The 19,314-nt window shown below is 40.2% G+C and overlaps 2 protein-coding genes and 1 long non-coding RNA gene across 18 annotated transcripts in view; 2 read left to right on the forward strand and 1 right to left on the reverse strand.

Moving 5' to 3' along the window:
• OFD1 (OFD1 centriole and centriolar satellite protein) overlaps positions 1 to 6,054 on the forward strand; it is a 46,819-nt gene extending 40,765 nt beyond the window's left edge. For all 11 annotated transcript variants that reach the window (XR_011434596.1, XM_023633905.2, XM_023633908.2 and 8 more), the window contains 4 exons: positions 3,682 to 3,839; positions 4,651 to 4,803; positions 5,549 to 5,616; positions 5,914 to 6,054. Coding sequence is in view for 10 of the 11 variants with exons in the window: in XM_023633905.2 (XP_023489673.1) it covers positions 3,682 to 3,839; positions 4,651 to 4,803; positions 5,549 to 5,616; positions 5,914 to 5,956 (422 nt within the window). In the remaining variant the exon portion in view is untranslated. The remainder of the gene's footprint in view (positions 1 to 3,681; positions 3,840 to 4,650; positions 4,804 to 5,548; positions 5,617 to 5,913) is intronic.
• A 6,275-nt stretch (positions 6,055 to 12,329) lies between these two features.
• On the forward strand, positions 12,330 to 16,002 carry LOC138921750 (uncharacterized). The gene is made up of 2 exons (XR_011434598.1): positions 12,330 to 13,650; positions 14,140 to 16,002. It is a non-coding gene; the product is annotated as an uncharacterized lncRNA (long non-coding RNA).
• Positions 15,454 to 19,314, reverse strand: part of GPM6B (glycoprotein M6B) — a 152,366-nt gene continuing 148,505 nt past the window's right edge. For 3 of the 6 annotated variants that reach the window (XM_070256934.1, XM_003365795.5, XM_001489188.6), the window contains one exon: positions 15,454 to 19,041. In XM_070256934.1, coding sequence (XP_070113035.1) covers positions 18,961 to 19,041 — 81 coding nt within the window. In that variant the 3' untranslated portion in view covers positions 15,454 to 18,960. The remainder of the gene's footprint in view (positions 19,042 to 19,314) is intronic. The other 3 variants (XM_023633678.2, XM_001489261.5, XM_005613995.4) reach the window with 1 other exon arrangement.

Consider the following 19,314-nt stretch of genomic DNA (forward strand, 5'->3'; position numbering starts at 1 on the left):
TTGTTTTAAGTAACAAATAGCATGGCCGCACCCTGAATGCCAGTCTTTGCTCTGTAAGTTCTTTCTGTATCTCTGAAGGACTTTTTGTAAGCATAGATTATTCAGAGTCTTGGGGTTGGGGTTGTCGCTGGTAATGACATTTCTGAAGTAAGTCCCTATTTGAACGTGTGAAGACAGTGCTGAGGAGAAAACTGGGCAGGAAAGGCTTCTCCTGTAGCCTTCCCAGGCCAGTTGCTTTAGAACGTTTTTCTTGTCCAGAGTCTGGCAGAGCAGTTACCCTTTTGCTTAAGACACTTAATGCAAAAACCGCTTCACGAGGGCTTTCGCGTCTTGGGAAATCATGGTGGAAAATTGAAATAATGGTTAACACCCATTATACATTCTTAATGTGATGGTAACATTTTAATGTTATTTCTGTTTCTATCTGTTTGCTTCCTTTATGTCTTAAAAACTTAGGACAGAAAAACCTTTACATTTTGATCTTCGGAAAAGCTGATGACGCTGGAGGAAAACCGGTCGTCAGACTTCTCTTGTCCGGCCCCCTCTCTCTTTCCTCTTCTCTTCTCCAGATTACCCACTTCCCTCACCAGTGTGGAGGGAAGAGGGGCAAGCTGTAGGGGGAGATCTGAACTTCGTTCCAGGGCTCAGGCCAACAGCCAGGTCCTTTTCTCCTTGGATCAAAGGACTTAAGCCTCCAACTTGAAAAGACATTCCTCAAGTAAAAGCATCTCTTAGTTCCTTTCAAACACTGGGAAAACATCACCCCCAGAACCTATGCACAACCTCTTGTGAGCAGTTTCCTGGTTTAAGTCACCATACTCAGGAATAGGAGGAATTGGGGGAAGAAGCAAGAGATTTTGAGAGGGTTGATTTTGCTGATTCCTGAGTAAATCTGCTTTGGAAAGCACTAATTCACCGAGACTTGATCAAGAGTGGGGCTCTTTCCTGGGGCTGGGCGTACAGCAGTGAGCCAACCCAAACCCCTGCTTCCCCAAACCCTAGCCCCTTGGGGTGGTAGGGGTAGGGGTGGGGTTGGCTGGTCAGCAAGCCATCCCTGAGGACCTCCATTGGGATAGGTACTGAGTCGGGACAGTGGCCACCTGAGAGCGGATCTGATAGGCAGCCATTTGGCAGAGTCCTGAGTGAGTAGGTAATAAAAAGAATGTACTAGAATAAGAGAAACCAACTGAGTAGATGGGTTTTCTGTCTCTGAGATGTAACGTCGATTATAATAATGGCTTTTAAAATTATTAAATAGTGTGGTTTCATTTTGATCATTGACGAGTTCTCTTATATTCTTCATTCCCCCTCTTTGGGTGCAAAGGGAAATGGAAAAGGCTGAAACTTGGTATCTTTGAGGTGCCCAGTGGAAATGCTTCTTTTCTTTGCTCTTAATGTCTAAAGAGGTTTCTGTAGGCCACTCTGCAGCTACAAAGTATGCGCCCCCCCACAGCAAAGAAATAGCCCTCTTCTTCTTTCTCTTTTGTGATTGGCACCATGCCATTCCTATTTTGAGGTGGCTGTTCCCTGTGAGAAACGGTACTGCTTCAGAGTAACGTTCTTCCCCCAGCAAGGAGCAGGCTGCCTCTGCCTGTGATGATGACTGCCTGCCTCCTCTGGTATTTGAATTTATGACCAGAATCAAGCGAGAGAGAAGACTGTGTTACCTCTCTCCTCATAGTAAAACTCACTCACTTCCTGCTGGTGACTTAAAACAGGGCACAGCAAAAAGCTTCCCAGTCGTGTGGTGAACCTGTGAATTTGTTTCTTAGTGTTGCTTGGGAAGAAAAATTTAGGTTCTAGGCCAGAGCTGGAAGAAAAGGGTCAGCACAGCTATCTGTGGGATGGAGATTTTATTTTTATTTATTTATTTTTTAACTTTTTATTAAGATTATGATAGTTTACAGCCTTGTGAAATTTCAGTTGTACATTATTGTTAGTCATGTTGTAGGTGTACCACTTCACCCTTTGTGCCCCCCCCTTTCCCCTGGTAACCACCAATCAATTCTCTTTGTCTCTATGTTTAACTTCCACATATGAGTGGAGTCATACAGAGTTCATCTTTCTCTGTCTGCCTTATTTCACTTAACATAATACCTTCAAGGTCCATCCATGTTGTTGTGAATGGGACGATTTTATCCTTTTTTATGGCTGAGTAGTATTCCTTTGTATATATATACACCATATCTTCTTTATCCATTCATCAGTTGATGGGCACTTAGGTTGCTTCCACATCTTTGCTATTGTAAATAATGCTGCAGTGAACATAGGGGTGCATGGGACTTTTGGAATTGCTGATTTCAAGTTCTTTGGATAGATACCCAGTAGTGGGATGGCTGGTCATATGGTATTTCTATTTTTAATTTTTTGAGAAATCTCCTGTGGGATGGAGATTTAATTAAACCTGAGAGGTGTAGGGACTCGTGTGCAAACTGTAGGGAATAGACAAATAATGAAAGGATGGACCTCCCTGGAAGGAATAGAAGTAAGAGAAACAGATAACACATGTTTTTTGGCAAGGCAGGTACAAAATACTGTGTGAATATGGTGCTGGAATAGGAAGGACCTCACAGAGGAGGTGGCATTTAAGTGGGGGCTTGCATAATAGATGGGGTTTTGTGGGAGGAGGGGAGCACATCAGGTTAAGGAGACAGTGAAAGCAAAGACGAATCAATCTGGAAAGAAAAAGGCAGATCGTGAGAGCCTAGACTGCCGTGGGTTTGGACTCTACCACAGCAGAGGCAGTGCACAGCAAATGCGGGTCTTCTCTTCAGGAAATGACTGGTGCTGATGAAGATGGGTTGCTTGAAGGCCAAGACTGATGTCAGGGAGAGTGTTGACTAGGTCATTTCAGCTGTGCAGGTAAATGGTGATAGGGACGCTAATTGCAGCAGGAGAAGCAGAAGGAGGTAGAACCTGTAAGCCCTGTTGGCCGAGTGGACATAGTGTAGACAGAGCTCAAGTAAAGGGACAGAAATGATAACTTCAGGTATGAAGCCGGTGCCGTGGGATTTCCATGTGTTGATGGCAGGGAATCCGTTGGAAACATGGTTGTGAGGCTGGGGAGAGAGATTAGGACTAGAGGAAAAGATGTGGGCATGATTGGGACAGTGGCAAGAGCTAACCCCCCAGGAAGGGATCAGCCCGGAGGACGTGGGGAATGATGGCAAGAGCAGTGAGGAGGGTGGTGGTTCTGTTCCCTTCTCTTCTGGGCAGGAGAGACTTGAGCACCTTTGTGGGAATAGGGGGAGAGTTATAAAACCGCTGTGTAAACAGATAGGGACTAATGATGAAGTCCGAATCCTAAAGCGAGGGGAGGGATCGTATCCAAATGCAGAGGCAGAAATGCAGGGCTTGCCTTGGATAGGATGAAGGAGGGAGGAGATGGGTGAAGAGGGTGAGAAAATGTCATAGGGAGGGCAGGAGAGGTGAAATTGTTCATGGTAAGGGTGACTTGTATTCATCTCAGTAAAGTCAAAGGCAGGGTGTGGTGCTAGGAGGGGGTCTGGGGGCTTGAAGACCATGGAGATGGACCAGTAGCTTGAAGCAGCTCATCAGAGTCATTTAAGAATCACGCAGAGGCTCCCTGAGGCTTGGCAAGGGCCCTTGCAAATTGGGCCAGCATTTGTTTGAAAAATCGGATGCTGGAAGCTGCTTGCCCTTTATTTTCTGTCATGTTAGGCATAGATCTGACACAAATTGGAGAACAGAATGAAGAAGAAAACATATGGGAACAGCACGTGAAAGAACAAAGCCAGAGAGAAGACAGGAGGCACGGTGCACGACAAGAAGCTTTAGAAAGGGAACGAAGAGAACTAGAAAAACTGGATCAAGAATGGGTAATGATGATATGTCCAACTGGATTCTCTGTACTAGTTTCTCCCTGGTACACCTTCAGTAAGTACCTTGCTCTTGGGGAGGTGAGCCCTTATGTGTCCGGAAGTCATAGGAGTGGCAGGTAACTTTTGAAAAGCTTGCTGTAGACATCCCAACCCTCTCCTGTGCTTGAGAGCAGTGAGAAAGGGTGCGTGCACATGCCTTAGGAGTTTCAGTAAATGCTAGCTTTCACAAGCATTCTCATCTGGTCTTGAAAATAAGCCCATAAAGGAGCTGGCTGGACTCTGCTTTGCTATAGATCGTCCCTTTGTAAATGGAGTTTAAAGAAGAGATTCCCAGGGTCAGCTAGCTGGGACTAGAGGCACCCAGAGGAGGTGACTGCCAGTCCATGATTGCTTCCAGGGACTCCCCTGTCTTCCTCCTTCCTCTCGTTCTCTTCTAGCCTTCCATGTCCTGATTCTGGTCCCAGACAGATGGATTACTCTGGCCACGCTTCACACGCCTGCTGAGTCTTTCGTGAATTAATCTTCCGCATGGATGTTCCTTGGAGTCCTTGTTAATTTGGCCTAAAGCACAAGACACTTTGGGCAAATTAATCCCTTCCCTCAGTGAGATGGCGTGTTTATCTCCCTTTGATAGTAGCAATGACTTCAATTAAAAAAATACATATATACCTATATATATCTATCTGTAGTTCCCTGGCATGCAGGTTGTACTTAGAGGGTCAGGATTATATTACTATGTGTTGGTAAACACCTAAGTTCTTTAAATGTATTTGTGTATTTCCTCTTTTGGTGCCCATCTGTTTTGCAGAGAATGATTGAAGAATCATTGAAGATTGAAATGGAAAAAGAATTAGAAAAGAGTGTTCAAGAAATGAAAGACGAACCTGCTTATGATGCAAATCCTTTAGAGAAATACATGAAAATCATTCAGCAGGATCAAGACCAGGAGATGGCAGATAAGGTGCCGATGCTGTGGACAGGCTGTCTGTGGGCGGGGGCTCTGTGGACTTCTGTGGTTTATTTGAAAACCTTGGGACAGGAATCTGTCTTCTCCATTGGAGACAGAAAGATAAAAACATAAAGTTCAAATGGAACCTCAAGTCTTTTCATTTTATATACTCTTGACAAAATTTCATCACTTTTGCTTGGGTAAAAGATGGAAGAGATTTTGATGTGTCAAACTTTGTAAAAGTTGAGATGGTTCTTATTATTTTAAGAACAAGAAAGAAATATAATGAAAGTCCTATCAGTGAATCTGAGTGTATTAGTACTGTCTGAGACATTAATATTTTCTGTAAGTCTGAAGTACTATGGGTATTGAGAATGCATGCCGGATAGTTTATTTTGATTGCTGGCAAAATTTCATGTTTAAACGTCACTTTTTTTTTTAGATTCTTAAATTACGTATATATTTTAAGATTAGTTCTTAGGGGCCAGCCCTGTGGCCTAGTGGTTAAGTTTGGCACACTCCACTTTGGTGGCCTGGGTTTGGTTCCCAGGCTCGGACCAACACCACTCGTTGGTGGCCATGCTGTGGCGGTGATCCACATACAAAATAGAGGAAGATTGGCAACAGATGTTAGCTTGGGGTGAATCTTCCTCAGCAAAACAAAAACAAAAACAAAAAAACTTAGCAAAATCAAAATGTTTAATAAAATTGATGCATATCTAATTTCAAAATTCTTCCTTCCTGCCCTTTGTATCAGAGCTCAAAAAACATGGTCAGGGAAGGCTCACAAGTGGACACACTGCCATCTAGTGATAAAGATGAAAGGTATGGTATCTTCAACTTTGTGTTCCTAGGCAAACAATTATTGCATTGCTGGTTTTGTCAGCCAAGGGAGACATTCAGATATTTGAGTCGGCCTATAAGAAATTATTGAATCAATAAAAATTACTGACTTTAAAACAAAGTCAATTGTGTTTTTTAACTGATGAAATTGCTGCTGATACAAATCATAAGCAAGGGCAGAAACCCCACAGGGAAGGAATGAGAACATTATAAAGATCCCCAAACCAACTTGACACAAACTTAACAAATTTCAAACCTTTTTGTCTTTCCCTAATTTAGTTTCCCAGGCCTTTCTCCTGAAGAACCTGATGACTTTTGGTAACCACGTCTGCTCTCCAGCTTCTTACTCAGATAACGTAACGAAAGGCCTTTGAGTTCTCTGTAATAAGACACAGTTCTCAATAAAAATTTCATGTGTAATCCAGTGTGATTTTGTTTTCATAATTGTATTTGGTACTATAGTGTATAAAATAATTTAGTCAAGTAACACCTCTTCAGAATTTCTCCTTCTTAGGCCTTTCATTACACCAGAATAGGCTATTTTTTTCCTTTTTTCTAATTTTTTTTTTTTTTTTGGAGGAAGGTTAGCTCTGAGCTAACTACTGCCAATCCTCCTCTTTTTGCTGAGGAAGACTGGTCCTGAGCTAACATCCATGTCCATCTTCCTCTACTTTATACGTGGGACACCTACCACAGCATGGTGTGCCAAACGGTGCCATGTCCACACCCGGGATCTGAACTGGCGAACCCTGGGCTGCCGAGAAGTGGAACATGTGCACTTAGCCGCTGTGCCACCGGGCTGGCCCCAGGCTATTTTTGTCTTAGGTTATATTTATTTGAAAAATCTGTCTTACTGGTCAAATTCCAGGCCTGCATTTTTGGAACTTTCAGCTCTGTTCCTCTCCAGAGCTGGGCTACCGCCTGTCAAATAGGAGACCATTGTCCCCAACACTCTTCTTCTGATTTGTCCCTGAAAATAAAGACACAGGGTTTTCCATTCTAGGCTCTAGAAATGGTACAGTATCCCTCTGGTCTTTACTTTGACATCCTTTTCTTGAGAATCAACACAAACCCTTCTTGGATGGTGATAGAGGTAACATTTATTGAGCATTTACTGCATGCCAGGTACAATTTTAGACCTTGACATGTATTAACTCACTCAGTGCTCATAGCAGCCATGTGAAGTGTAGGTACCATGACTCTCCACATTTTACAGATTAGGAAACACGAGGCACCAGAGAGGTTAGTGACTCGACCAGGGTCTCGTGACCCTCAAGTCGTAGAGCCAGGACACATAGCCAGGTGTCAAGGCCAGTACTGCCTCTAACCTGGGCTATTCTGGAGCTGCTCTAGTGGAAGACATCCCAGAACTTGCAATTGGTTACCCATTGGATGTCCCTCTCCAGAATGACCTTTAGAAACTACACATTGACCACATCAAAGTAAGAGCACTCGAATGCAGCACCAACAGAACTTCCAGAGTGGGAAGAGGAGGCTCATTTGTTCTTGCTCCCCTTTCTTCATCTTTGTACCCCTGCAGCGCTCAGTCCAGCGTTTTCTGTGTGGGAGCATCTTGGGAAAGTTCTTTAACGACACTGCCAGTATAGTCACCAACGAGCGCGCACACAACTGCTCGGAGGGTGAACAACCATCCTGGTTTGCATGGACTGGGGGTTCTCGGGATGTGAGACTTCCAGTGCTAACCGATGGTCACCCTTCTCCGAACAGAGGAAGAGTTTGTCGGGTCTGTCTTTCCAGTAAAATCCTAGAGGAGATCATTTCCCTTTACAAATACAGACTGGGCTGAATTGTTTTTGCTGGTGATATTTGTTTGGCCATTGAGTTCCATAACAAAGTGGGAAGGAGATTTTTTGGTGTTTATTATTCCTTAGGCTTCTAAGGAATTTTTCATTGACGTACACCTTTGAAAGTAATTGAAAGAAACAAGTTGTCCAGACACCATTCATTATCACACTTAGCATAGCAAACATTGAGTTATCTTGCCACCCGGAACTTGGCATCTTCTCTTTCAACATCACCTCACATAACTTTTTTTTTCTCCAGCTTTGTTGAGATATAACTGACATATAACATTGTGTGAGCTTAAGGTATAGAACGTGTGGATTTGATACCTTTATATATTACAAAACGATTACCACCAGTGTTAGCTACGCCTGCATCCTGTCACATAATTGCCACTTATTTGTGGTGAGAACATTTAAGATCTACTCTCTTGGCAACTTTCAAGTATATGATACAGTGTTACTAACTATAATTACTATGGCGTACATCAGATCCCCTGAACTTGCTCATCTTCTAACTGGAAGTTTGTGCTCTTTGACCAACATCTCTTTCCCCCACTCACCACCATTTTAGTCTGTTTCTATGAGATGGCTTTTTAAGATTCCACATATGAGTGAGATAATAGTGTTTGTCGTTCTCTGCCTTATTTCACTTAGTATTATGCTCTCAAGGTCTGTCCGTGTTGTTGCAAATGGCAGAATTTCCTTCTTTCTCATGGCTGAACGATATTCCATTTTGTATATATACACATCTTCATTCTTGATGGACACTTAGGTTGTTTCCATATCTTGGCTATTGTGGATAATGCTGCAGTGAACGTGGCAGTGCAGGCATCTCTTCGAGATCCTATTTTCATTTTCTTTGGATAAATACCCAGAAGTGGGATTGCTGGATCACATGGTAGTTCTATTTCTGATTTTTTGGGAAACCTCCATACTGTTTTCCATAGTGGCTGCACCAGTTTACATTCCAACCAACAGTACACAAGGATTCCCTTTTCTCCACAGCCTCTCAAACACTTCTTACCTCTTGTCGTTTTGATGATGGCCATCCTAACAGGTGTGAGGTGATAGCCCATTGTGGTTTTGATTTGCATTTCCCTGATGACTAGTGATGTTGAGCACCTTTTCATGTACCTGTTAGCCATTTGTATGTTGTCTTTGGAAAAATGTCTATTCAGTTCCTCTGCCCATTTTTTAATTGGATTGTTTGTTTTTTTGCTATTGAGTTGTATGAGTTCTTTATGTGTTTTGGATATTAACACCTTATCAGATAGTGGTTTGCAAATATTTCCTCCCATTTGGTAGGTGCCTTTTCATTTTGTCGATGGTTTCTTTTGCTGTGCAGAAGCTTTTTAGTTTGATGTAGTCCTACTTGTTTATTTTTGCTTTTGTTGCGTTTGCTTTTGTTGTCAAACCCCAAAAAATCATCACCAAGACCAATGTGAGAGAGCTTAACCCCTTTGTTTTCTTCTAGGAATTTTACGGTTTCAGGTCTATGTTCAAGTCTTTAATCCATTTCGAATTGATTTTTATGTATGGAGTAAGAGAGGAGTCCAGTTTCATTGTTTTGCCTGCGCCTATTCAATTTTTCCAACATCATTTATTGAAGAGACTATCCTTTCCCCATTGTATATTCTTGGCTCCTTTGTAGTAAACTAATTGGCCATATATGCATGGATTTATTTCTGGGCTCTCTATTATATTCCATTGATCTATGTGTCTGTTTTTATGCCAATACCATACTGTTTTGATTACTGTAGTTTTGTAATATAGTTTCAAACCAGGAAGTGTGATACTTCCATGTTCTTCTTTCTTAAAATCACTTTAGCTATTCAGGGTTTTATTTATTTTATTTATTTTGTGGTTCCATACCAATTTTAGGATTTTTTTTTCTATTTCTGTGAAAAATGCCTTTGGAATTTTGATAGAGATTGCATTGAATCTGTAGATTGCTTTGGGGAGTATGGACATTTTAACAATATTCTACCAATCCATGAGCATGGAATATCTTTCCATTTATTTGTGTCTTTTTCAGTTTCTTTCATCAGTGTCTTAGAGTGTACAGTGTACAGATCTTTCATCTCCTTGGTGAAATTTATTCCTAAGTATTTTATTCTTTTTGATGGTATTGTAAATGGGATTCTTGTCTTAATTTCTCTTTGACAGGTTGTTGTTAGTCTATAGAAATGTAGCTGATTTCTGTGTATTGATTTTCTATCCTGCAACTTCACTGAATTTGTTTATTGGTTGTAACAGTTTTTTGGCAGAGTCTTTAGTGTTTTCTATGTATATCATTTAATCTGCAAATAAAGACAATTTTACTTCTTTCTGATTTGGTTGGCTTTTATTTCTTTTTCTTGCCTAATTGCTCTGGCTAGGTCTTCAAGTACCATGTTGAATAAAAGTGGCCAGAGTGTGCATCCTTGTCTTGTTACTGATCTTAGAGGAAAAACTTTCAGCTTTTCACCATTGAGTATGATATTAACTGTGGGCTTTTCATATATGGCCTTTATTGTGTTGAGGCATGTTCCCTCTATACCCAGTTTGTTGAGAGTTTTTATTATGAAAGGATGTTGAATTTTGTCAAATGCGTTTTCTACATCTGATGGGATGGTCATATGATTTTTGTTTCATTTTATTATTGTAGTGTATCACATTGATTGATTTGCAGATGTTGAACCATCCTTGCATCTCTAGAATAAATCCCACTTCATCATGGTGTGTGATCCTTTTAATGTACTGTTGAATTTGGTTTGCTAATATTTTGAGGGTTTTTGCATCTATGTTCATCAGGGATATTGGCCTGTAGTTTTCTTTTCTTATAGTGTCCTTGTCTGATTTTGGTATCAGGTTAGTGCTGGCCTCGTAAAATGAGTTTGGAAGTGTTCCCTTGTCTGTTTTTGGAAAATTTTGAAAATTGGCGTTAACTCTTTAAATGTTTAGTAGAATTCACCATTAAAGCCATCTGGTCCTGGACTTTTGTTGTTAGGAGATTTTTGATTACTGATTAAATCTCCTTACTAGTAATTGGTCACTTCAGATTTTCTGTTTCTTCATGATTTAGTCTTTAAAGGTTGTATGTTTCTAGGAATTTATCCATTTCTGGTAGGTTGTCCAGTTTGTTGGTGTGTAATCATTAATAGTAGTCCCTTATGATCATGTGTATCTGTGTGGTATCAGTTGTAATGTCTTCTCTTTCATTTATAATTTTGAATCTTCTCTCTTTTTTTCTTGGTTAATCTAGCCAAGGTTTTGTCAGTTTTGTCTTTAAAAAAAAAACAAAACAGCTCCTGGTTTCACTCATCTTTTCTATTTTATTTTAGTCTTTATTTCTGCTCTGATCTTTGTTATTTCCTTCTTTCTGCTAACTTTGGGCTTAATTATTCTTTTCTTAGTTCCTTGAGGTGTGAAGTTAGGTTGTGTATTTGAACATTTTTTGGGGGGGGGGGGAAATCAGCCCTGAGCTAACATCTGCTGCCAATCCTCCTCTTTTCGCTGAGGAAGACTGGCCCTGAGCTAACATCCGTGCCCATCTTTCTCTACTTTATATGTGGGACACCTGCCACAGCATGGCTTGCCAAGTGGTGCCCTGTCTGTACCTGGGATCCAAACTGGCAGATCCTGGGCCACCAAAGCGGCACATGTGCACTTAACAACTGCGCCACCGGGCCAGCCCCTAGGTTGTGTATGTGAGATCTTTCTTATTTCTTAGTGTAGGCATTTATTGCTGTAAACGTCCCTCTTAGAACTGCTTTTGCTGCATCCCATAAGTTTTGGTATGTTGTTTCCATTTTCATTTGTCTTGATGTTTTTGACCTCTCTTGCTTTTCTTCTTTGACCTATTTGTTGTTCAGGAGCATGTTTTTAATCTCCATGTATTTGTGAGTTTTCCAGTTTTCTTCTTGTAATTGATTTCTAATTTCATACCATTGTGGTGGGAAAAGATGCTTGATATGATTTTAATCTTAAGACTTGTTTTGTGGCCTAACATATGATCTATGCTGAAGAATGTTCCATGTGTGCTTGAGAAGAATGTGTATTCTGCTCTTGTTAGATGGAATGTTCTGTAAATGTTAAGACCATCTGGACCAAGGTGTTGTTTAAGTCCAGTGTTTCCTTATTGATTTTCTGTGTGGATGGTCTATCCATTGTTGAAAGTGAGGTATTGAAGTACCCTACTGTTATTGTATTGTTGCCTATTTCTCCCTTCAGGTCTGTTAATATTTGCTTTATATATTTAGGTGCTCTTATGTCGAGTGCATAAATATTTACAAATGTTATATCCTTTTGATGAATTGACCCCTTTATCATTATATAATGACCTTCTTTGTCTCTTGTTACAGTCTTTGGCGTAAAGTCTATTTTGTGTGTGTGTGTGTGTGAGGAAGGTTGGCCCTCAGCTAACATCTGTGTCAATCTTCCTCTACTTTATGTGGTTGTGTTTGTGGGAGGAGGCGAGTTCAACGTCTGCTCACAGCGCCATCTTGACGAGAACCCTGGGCTTCCTGGATCTGGGTGTCTATTTCTTTCCCTATGTTAGGGAAGTTTTCAGCCATTACTTTTTTGAATAAATTTTCTGCCTCTTTCTCTTCTTCCTGGGCTGCTATGGTGTGTATATTGGTTCACTTGATGGTGTCCCACTAAGTCCCTTAAGTTATCTTCACTCTTTTTCATTCATTTTTCTTTTTGCTCTTCTGACTGGATGAATTCCACTGGCCTGTCTTCAAGTTTGCTGATCCTTTCTTCTGCTTGACCTAATCTGCTTTTGAACCCTTCTATTGAATTTTTCAGTTCAGTCATTCTTCAGCTCTGTGATTTCTGTTTGGTACTTTTTAATATTTTCTCTTTGTTGAAATTCTCACTTTGTTCATGCATTGTTCTGACCTTGGTGAGCATCTGTATGACCTCTCTGTATTTAGAACTCTCAGGTAAGTCACTTATTTCCATTTCATTAAGGTCTATTTCTGGAGTTTTGTCTATTTCTTTTGTTTGGAACATGTTTCTTCATTTTCCTTGACTCTCTGTGTTGGTTTCTGTGTATTAGATAAAACAGCCACCTTGCCCAGTCTTGACAGAGTGGTCTCATGTAGGAGATGAACTTCAGTCAGCCCCGCCTAAACTCTTGGTTGCCTATCAAACCTTTGTGATTGTCCAAGCCACCTTCTTTGTCCTTGGTGCTTCCCAATAGCTGAGAATATGTCAAGACTGGTCAGTGTCCCAATGGGGAGGATCATAGTCAGCACCTAGATGCAGGTTGTGACTGGAAGCTGGACCCTAAGCACCTGGGAAAGTATGTAGTTAGGCCCCTTCCCAGGATAAACTGGGAGATGGGTATTTTTTCCTGTTCCCTCTGCACTTGGCTTGGGTGTATAGCTGTGGGGTTTGTTCCTGCACTTATTAAGAACTGCTTGTTTGCTGCAGTCCTGTGGGACTTGTGAATGCAAGCCCTGTTGGCTTTCAGAATCAGGTGGTCCAGGGGCCCATCTCTTGGGAGCAGCTGCAAAAGCTGGGATGCCAGACATGTGTACAAGCTTCTTCTAGGGAGATACTGGGGACTTGGAGCAGACTAGAGGGAGAGGGCAGGGGAGGTGTCCACAGACTTTCCTGGTCTCAGAGGATGATATCAGTCAGCCTTAGATGCATGCTAAGTTAGAAGCTTAACCCTCAGGAAGCAGTTTTTAACGTATGCACCAGACCCCATTCAGGGAAAGACTGGGAGAGGGGTGTTTGCTCCCTCTGTTCTGAGCCCTGGGAAGCTAGCCAGTTAAGAACTGCTTCTTTGCTACAGTCCGTGGGACTCAAGAATGCAAGCCCCATTGGCTATCAGAGCCAGGCAATCCGAGGACCCCTCCCTTGGTTGGCAGCTTCAAAAGCAGGGCACAGAGTGTATAAGTTCCTTCCTGGGAGATACTGGTGATTTGGAGTAGGCTAGAGGGAGCAGACTACAGTTGTAGGCAGAGAAGGTGTCTGCTGGTTTCCTCAGTCTCCAAGGAGAATGGCGGTTAGCCCCTAGATGTGTGCTAAATTAGAAGTCTAACTGTCAGGCAGCAGCTTCTAATCTATGCAAATAGACCCTTTTCAGGGAAAACTGGGAGTTGGTGAGTCCTCCAGAACTGATTAAGAACTGTTTCTTTGTTGTAGTCTTGTGGGTCTCATGGACGCAAGCCCTGTTGGTCTTAAGAGCTAGGTGTTTTGGAGGCCCTTCCCTCAGGTGAGTGTCTTAAACGTTGGGGCACTAGATGTGGGGTCGCAACCCTTTGCTCTTGAGGGAGAACCTGGGAGTTGGAAGTTCCCTCCCAATGGTATGGCACTGTGCTGGAGGTGGGGTTTAGGGTGAGAGAGTGTCTCAGCCTTTCCTACCCATTTCAACGGGGCTATCTTTCTCCTTTGCCCAAGATGTAAGATAGCTCAGCTGGAGTTTGGATTTCTTTCAGAGGGAATTGCTCCGTGTATAGTGGGAGGAGGGGACCAGAACCCTCAGATAACTTCTTAACACCACTATTACCCAGTTTTTTCCCCACCTTGTATTTTCAAAGCCCTTGTCTGAGTAACTCAATAGCTACTTTGTGTTCTAGCTTAGGATTTGACAGCTTCACTTTCCTTTTTTTTTTTTCAGTCAACATAAATTCTAAGCAGTATTCTTAATACTCCATATCAGGGCAGAGTCCATGTAAAGAAAAGTCAGTCATTTCTTTTGTAGCATTTCAGATGGCCGCATCATCTAGAATGCCTGTGCGTCCAGATCACAAGGTGCGAGACCCTCCCCTGCAGGCTCTCCTGCTCCCATCTCCACAAGACCCCCCTGACTGAGTCTGTTTAAATCTTCCCCAGGTAGGTATAATGAAGTTTAAATATCAAAACACTGAGGAAGATTGGGGGGCAGTTTAGAAAAAAGAATGTTCTTTGCCAAACTTGACTTACCTCTATTTGTATTTTTGTTTCCTTAAAACTTTCTGTAGTTTTATTCATCTTAATATTCATTTTTAAAAAGTTGCCTTAAGTAAAATCTAATTTTTCAAACATCTGAGAACAAATTAGCCATGCACTAGCTACAGACAGATGCCATCATTTAGGAAAAGATACTAATAACAAAGTGGATTGCCTCTTTTAAATCTTAAGACTATCATAGCATTAATAGAAAGTATTAAGTAGCGTGACAAACAGTATACTAATTGGGCTCCCGATTGTTCTCCTGCTGAGCATGAATGAAGGGTGATGAAGGGTGATAATCCAGAGGCAGCACCTCATTTAGAAATGTCAATGTGTCAATAACAGCAAAAGCTGGTCCTAAGAAAGGTCAGATGTAGAAAATCCGAATTTATAATCATGCTGACAGATAAGTAGTTTAAACAGATTATAAAATGAAATCCTAAGTAACAAATTTAGCTCTGCTACTTTAGGGAATAACTGTTAGATCTACGTATTTTTTTCATATTCCTGAATCTTTTTTCAGGAGAGTGTTTTTTTTTTTTTTTTGGTAAGGAAGACTGGCCCTGAGCTAACATCTGTGCCAATCTTCCTCTATTTGTTGTACGTGGGACACTGCCACAGCATGGCTTGATGAGCAGTGTGTAGGTCCCTGCCAGGGATCTGAAGCTGTGAACCCCGGGACACTGAAGTGGAGCACCCAAACTTAACCATTACCCAAACTTAACCATTACACCACCAGACTGGCCCCTTCAGGAGCCTTTTTATACCTTGGTTTGTAAACCAGCCAGTGGTACATGGACCCTTATGAAGCGTCTTAATCCCATAGGCATAGTGCTTTCATTTGTTGAAGCTAGTCAGAAAAATTCTATACTTTTCATAGACAACTATAAAATGTCAGTGGCACTTTATATAAAATATAGCCCAGTGGGTTACGATATATTTTCAAATTGCTCTCACTTAAGAGATTTTTGTCAGAAATGAAACATGTAGCACTCTCTTCTAAACTTGATTATGCATACTATTTAAAAATGACACCATACTGAGGACAGAGAGAGAGAGTATTTATGTAGGGTAAAAAGGCAAGTGAATGAAGCTATAATTTTATTTCATTTCTCTTAGTACATCCACAACTGTTTCCACCTAAATAGATCTTTAAAATAAGCATACACAAGTATTGACTATTATCTACAAATATTTATTGTAACACTTGAATAGAACTACAGGAAGCCCTTGGCACTGATAGAAAATATTGATTCACTGTTAGGTTACAAAAATTTATACATAGCAAAATTTAATGCTCTTTACATAAAAAATATTAGACTACTTAAACAAAACTTTCAAAAATTCCTGGTAGTAGCTACCAGAATTAGAAAAGTAAAATTAGGCTTTGGACACTGCCTTTTCTAGAACACTGGACTCGAACAGCACCTCCACTGCTGGAAAAGATAGTTAAGTCTGTCATGCAACAGGAAAACAAACACCAAGCTATTCTGGAACAACTGTTCTACACAGAAGAGAGCTTCTCCCAATTAAAAAAAAAATAGTCAAGATCCAAATAGGCATTTTTAGGCATTAACAACAACAACAAAAAGAATCCAAATGAAATATTATACTTGATGTACAATTTTAATAGCATCTTGATAAAGGTATGCTTCCTTTCATTTTAATACATTTCTGCACATGTATATGTTTTTAAATCCAGGAAACAGCCAAACCACAAGTTAATTCTTAACATGAATATACATAGTTAACCCTATATTATGCAGCCCCTTTTAAAAAGCACTGATGCATCCAACAGTTATATGTATCATTTCATAAAGAACAACACAAAGTTTACCATCACTAATACCCAATACCTATAGTCACTTAATGTTCTGGAACACAATGATTTAGAAGGCAAGTTTCTTTTGAAAATGGCTTAAACTCAAGCAGTTTTCTTGCTGAACATCGAACTTGATTATTCCAGGAAACTAAGATTTAGATAAGAAAAAGTGAAATAAATACCAACCCTAATTTAAATTACTTAAGTATTCAAGTCTATAAAAGTAGGAGGTCTGTGGTCTATTTGTAATTAGGTTTTAGATAGTTGGTATGAAACTGTAAACTCACTATTCAGACCACATAGAAATGGTTTAGAATGGTGGTCATTTTAATAAGGTAACACTTCTTAATTAAGAAAAACATTTGTGGAACAAAATTCTATGAAGGATTTTGGGTCTCCCGTTGTAATATAAGTTCTTAGAAATTTAAAGCAAATACTCATTAAGGCAGAGCTGACATTTATTTCCCAAGACGAAGGATGACAACTGGGTCATTTTATTAAAATGAAATCTATCATAAAATTGATTCTGGAAAGCTTGTCAATGAGTCAGAATGCAGCTTCTTCAATGGTAGGCGTAGCCGAATGTATAGCAGCTCATTTCAGCATTATTGAAGAAAAGATTTCTGATTGGATCAGGAAATTAATGTGTCCTGGACTTAGTGGCGGTGGGGAGTCAGCTAATTAATATGATCCTTACAACTAGCCTTTTTTTTTTTTTTATCTTTGATGAGCCACAGTTTAATAAATGTCAGTTGTCAGAAATGGAACTTCACGCCAATTCCATTTTATTCCCTATTTAGATATATTTATTTGAGGACAGATGGCATACGTGAATTTATGGTCACATCCCTTGATGCTGGCACATCATGGGTCCCTATCAAATTTCAAAAGGATGAACAATCATTTTGTCAAAGTGTTGCCTTTTAAAATGGCTAACATGAAACCTCCAATATCTGTTCTAAAGAAAAAGATTTACCTACTGGAAGGTTTTCCTAGAAATACATCCCAGCAGCTTGAGACAGACAGTGAAGGGTTTGTACTTCTACATTAGTTTGTTTGGTGGGATACACATCTGTACTGCAGAGCAGCTGTCTGGTGATTTGTCAGAGCTGTCAATTCGTCGGCTGAAACACTCTGGCAAACATTTATGTGTAAGAATTGAGTTGTTCTTTTGACCGAGACTGGATATCTTGCAGTTCCTGTTCTTCCTTTGCTTTGATATCCTGGTAAGCCTGCATTTTGCTTGCATCCTTTAAGTAAGCCCAGTTAGAAGACAGTATCATGAGGAAGTGGATCTGGAAAAGAAGGGTGAGCATGATGGCTAGTGAGCATGTCAGAAGGCAAAGCGAGCCGCTAGGCAGATTAGACGGTCTGTACTGTAAAAAGGGAGGAGAGGGTTATTCTGTAGTAACACTCAGTCTGCTAGGAGAGGCGTCAGATACTGAAAGCATGCTCTACTAGTGTGCTTAATATGAAAAGGCTGAAGAAAAGTTAGTATACAAACACAATGAACTTGAAAAAAAATGGCCAAAGTTATTGTTAAAAATAAGCAAAAATGAAATACGAGAGGGTACTTTTTACCATTTTGAGAGGACTTTTAAAGACTAATGCAGAAGTTCAGAAACACGTTGTGTGGTTATTTTAAAATAAACGTAGTGGAAAGATCTTTCTCATCTGTGGATAAAATCAATTCCCCCAAAGGCCTAAAAGGATGAACAGCGTTTACTTTGAGTAAATAATAAAAACTACATATATTTAACATGGAAGAATTAAGTGAATGTCAAAACCAAAATTAAGAACTCTAAGCAAAGCATGCAGTCTCTGTTAACAAATTTTTAGTTGTGAAACTACATTTTTCATCTTATAACTGCCAATATTTCATTTCACAAAATATAAAAATCCTTATTGTCATTCTTTACAGCTGATGTGGCGAACACGTCTTTCCCATTTATTTTCCTCATCTTTCCTGCAAAATCTCCATCTCAAGTTCCTTATATTTCATATTGCCTTCTCAACATATTTGAGACTTTCAGATCCAGGCACAACTTCTCTTCCCGTTAAAATCGCACATGCAGTTTGAGAACTGGCTACAAGGACTCAGTTACTACTTACCACAACACAACAATTTAAGGTTATCAATTTTGTGGGCTCTGAAAGGAATGATGGCATTGTGTTAAAAAAAAATTTTTAGAGAAAGATTTTAGAGGAAACCAATGGGTGGCCTTTATTTTTCTTCAGATTTTCATCTGGCTTATTTGAGGGGCATTTATTTGGTAGTGAACCATGTAATAGTAAAAAATGCTTTAATCAAATTTAAAATATATTTGTAAAATATTTTCTAGAAAGAGTCTGACAAAACAAAATCCAGATTAAAAAGGTTCTCTTCCATTTCATCTTCAGCACTTGTTTTCATTTTCATCATTGAAATTGGTCATCAAGCAAGCAAAAATAATGGAAAATACAGGTATTCCAAAGTTTTACTACTTCATTTAGAGATACTGCTCAAAGTGATTTTTTATTGGATGCTCACCAATGTCAGTAAATAACTGAATCCTTTTCAAAATGTGGAAATAGCCAGATCTCATTATTTTGTAATTCATGTACGGTAAGTCAGCTTATTAATCTACCATGCGAAATGAGTTGACTAAAGCTATTTACAAATTACTGTAACGAAACTGCAGGAACCGAGACTGCTTTAGTCTGAGGTGTCAGTGATATTTCACGCTACGTCATATAGCTCTCTAAAGCTCCTTATTGGCCTTATGCAATTTAGAATTTAGTGCAGCAATCTTCCCGACTCTTAAACTTCAAAACCGCATAGTTATATGTAGTAGCCATCATGTAGATCAGCTGGTGGAAGAGAACAAAACAGGACAGTAAGATACAGGCAGTGACGGCTAGGGCCGCGACACTTCTACACTTGGGCGGGGAGGGGTGCCAGCTCAGAGCCAATGTTTCTTTTTTCCCATTTACAGATTTAGATTTTCACATCTAGCACACACACACACTTTTTCTCCTTTCACATATACAACACAAGTCCTCGGCTCTGGCCTTGGTACGTTTAAAAAGACGGGTGTGTTTAAAGAATAACAAGAGAGCAAGCTGGGTCAGCAGCATGAGAAA

This window comes from Equus caballus, chromosome X, assembly GCF_041296265.1.
Source record: "Equus caballus isolate H_3958 breed thoroughbred chromosome X, TB-T2T, whole genome shotgun sequence".
Taxonomy (NCBI): domain Eukaryota; kingdom Metazoa; phylum Chordata; class Mammalia; order Perissodactyla; family Equidae; genus Equus; species Equus caballus.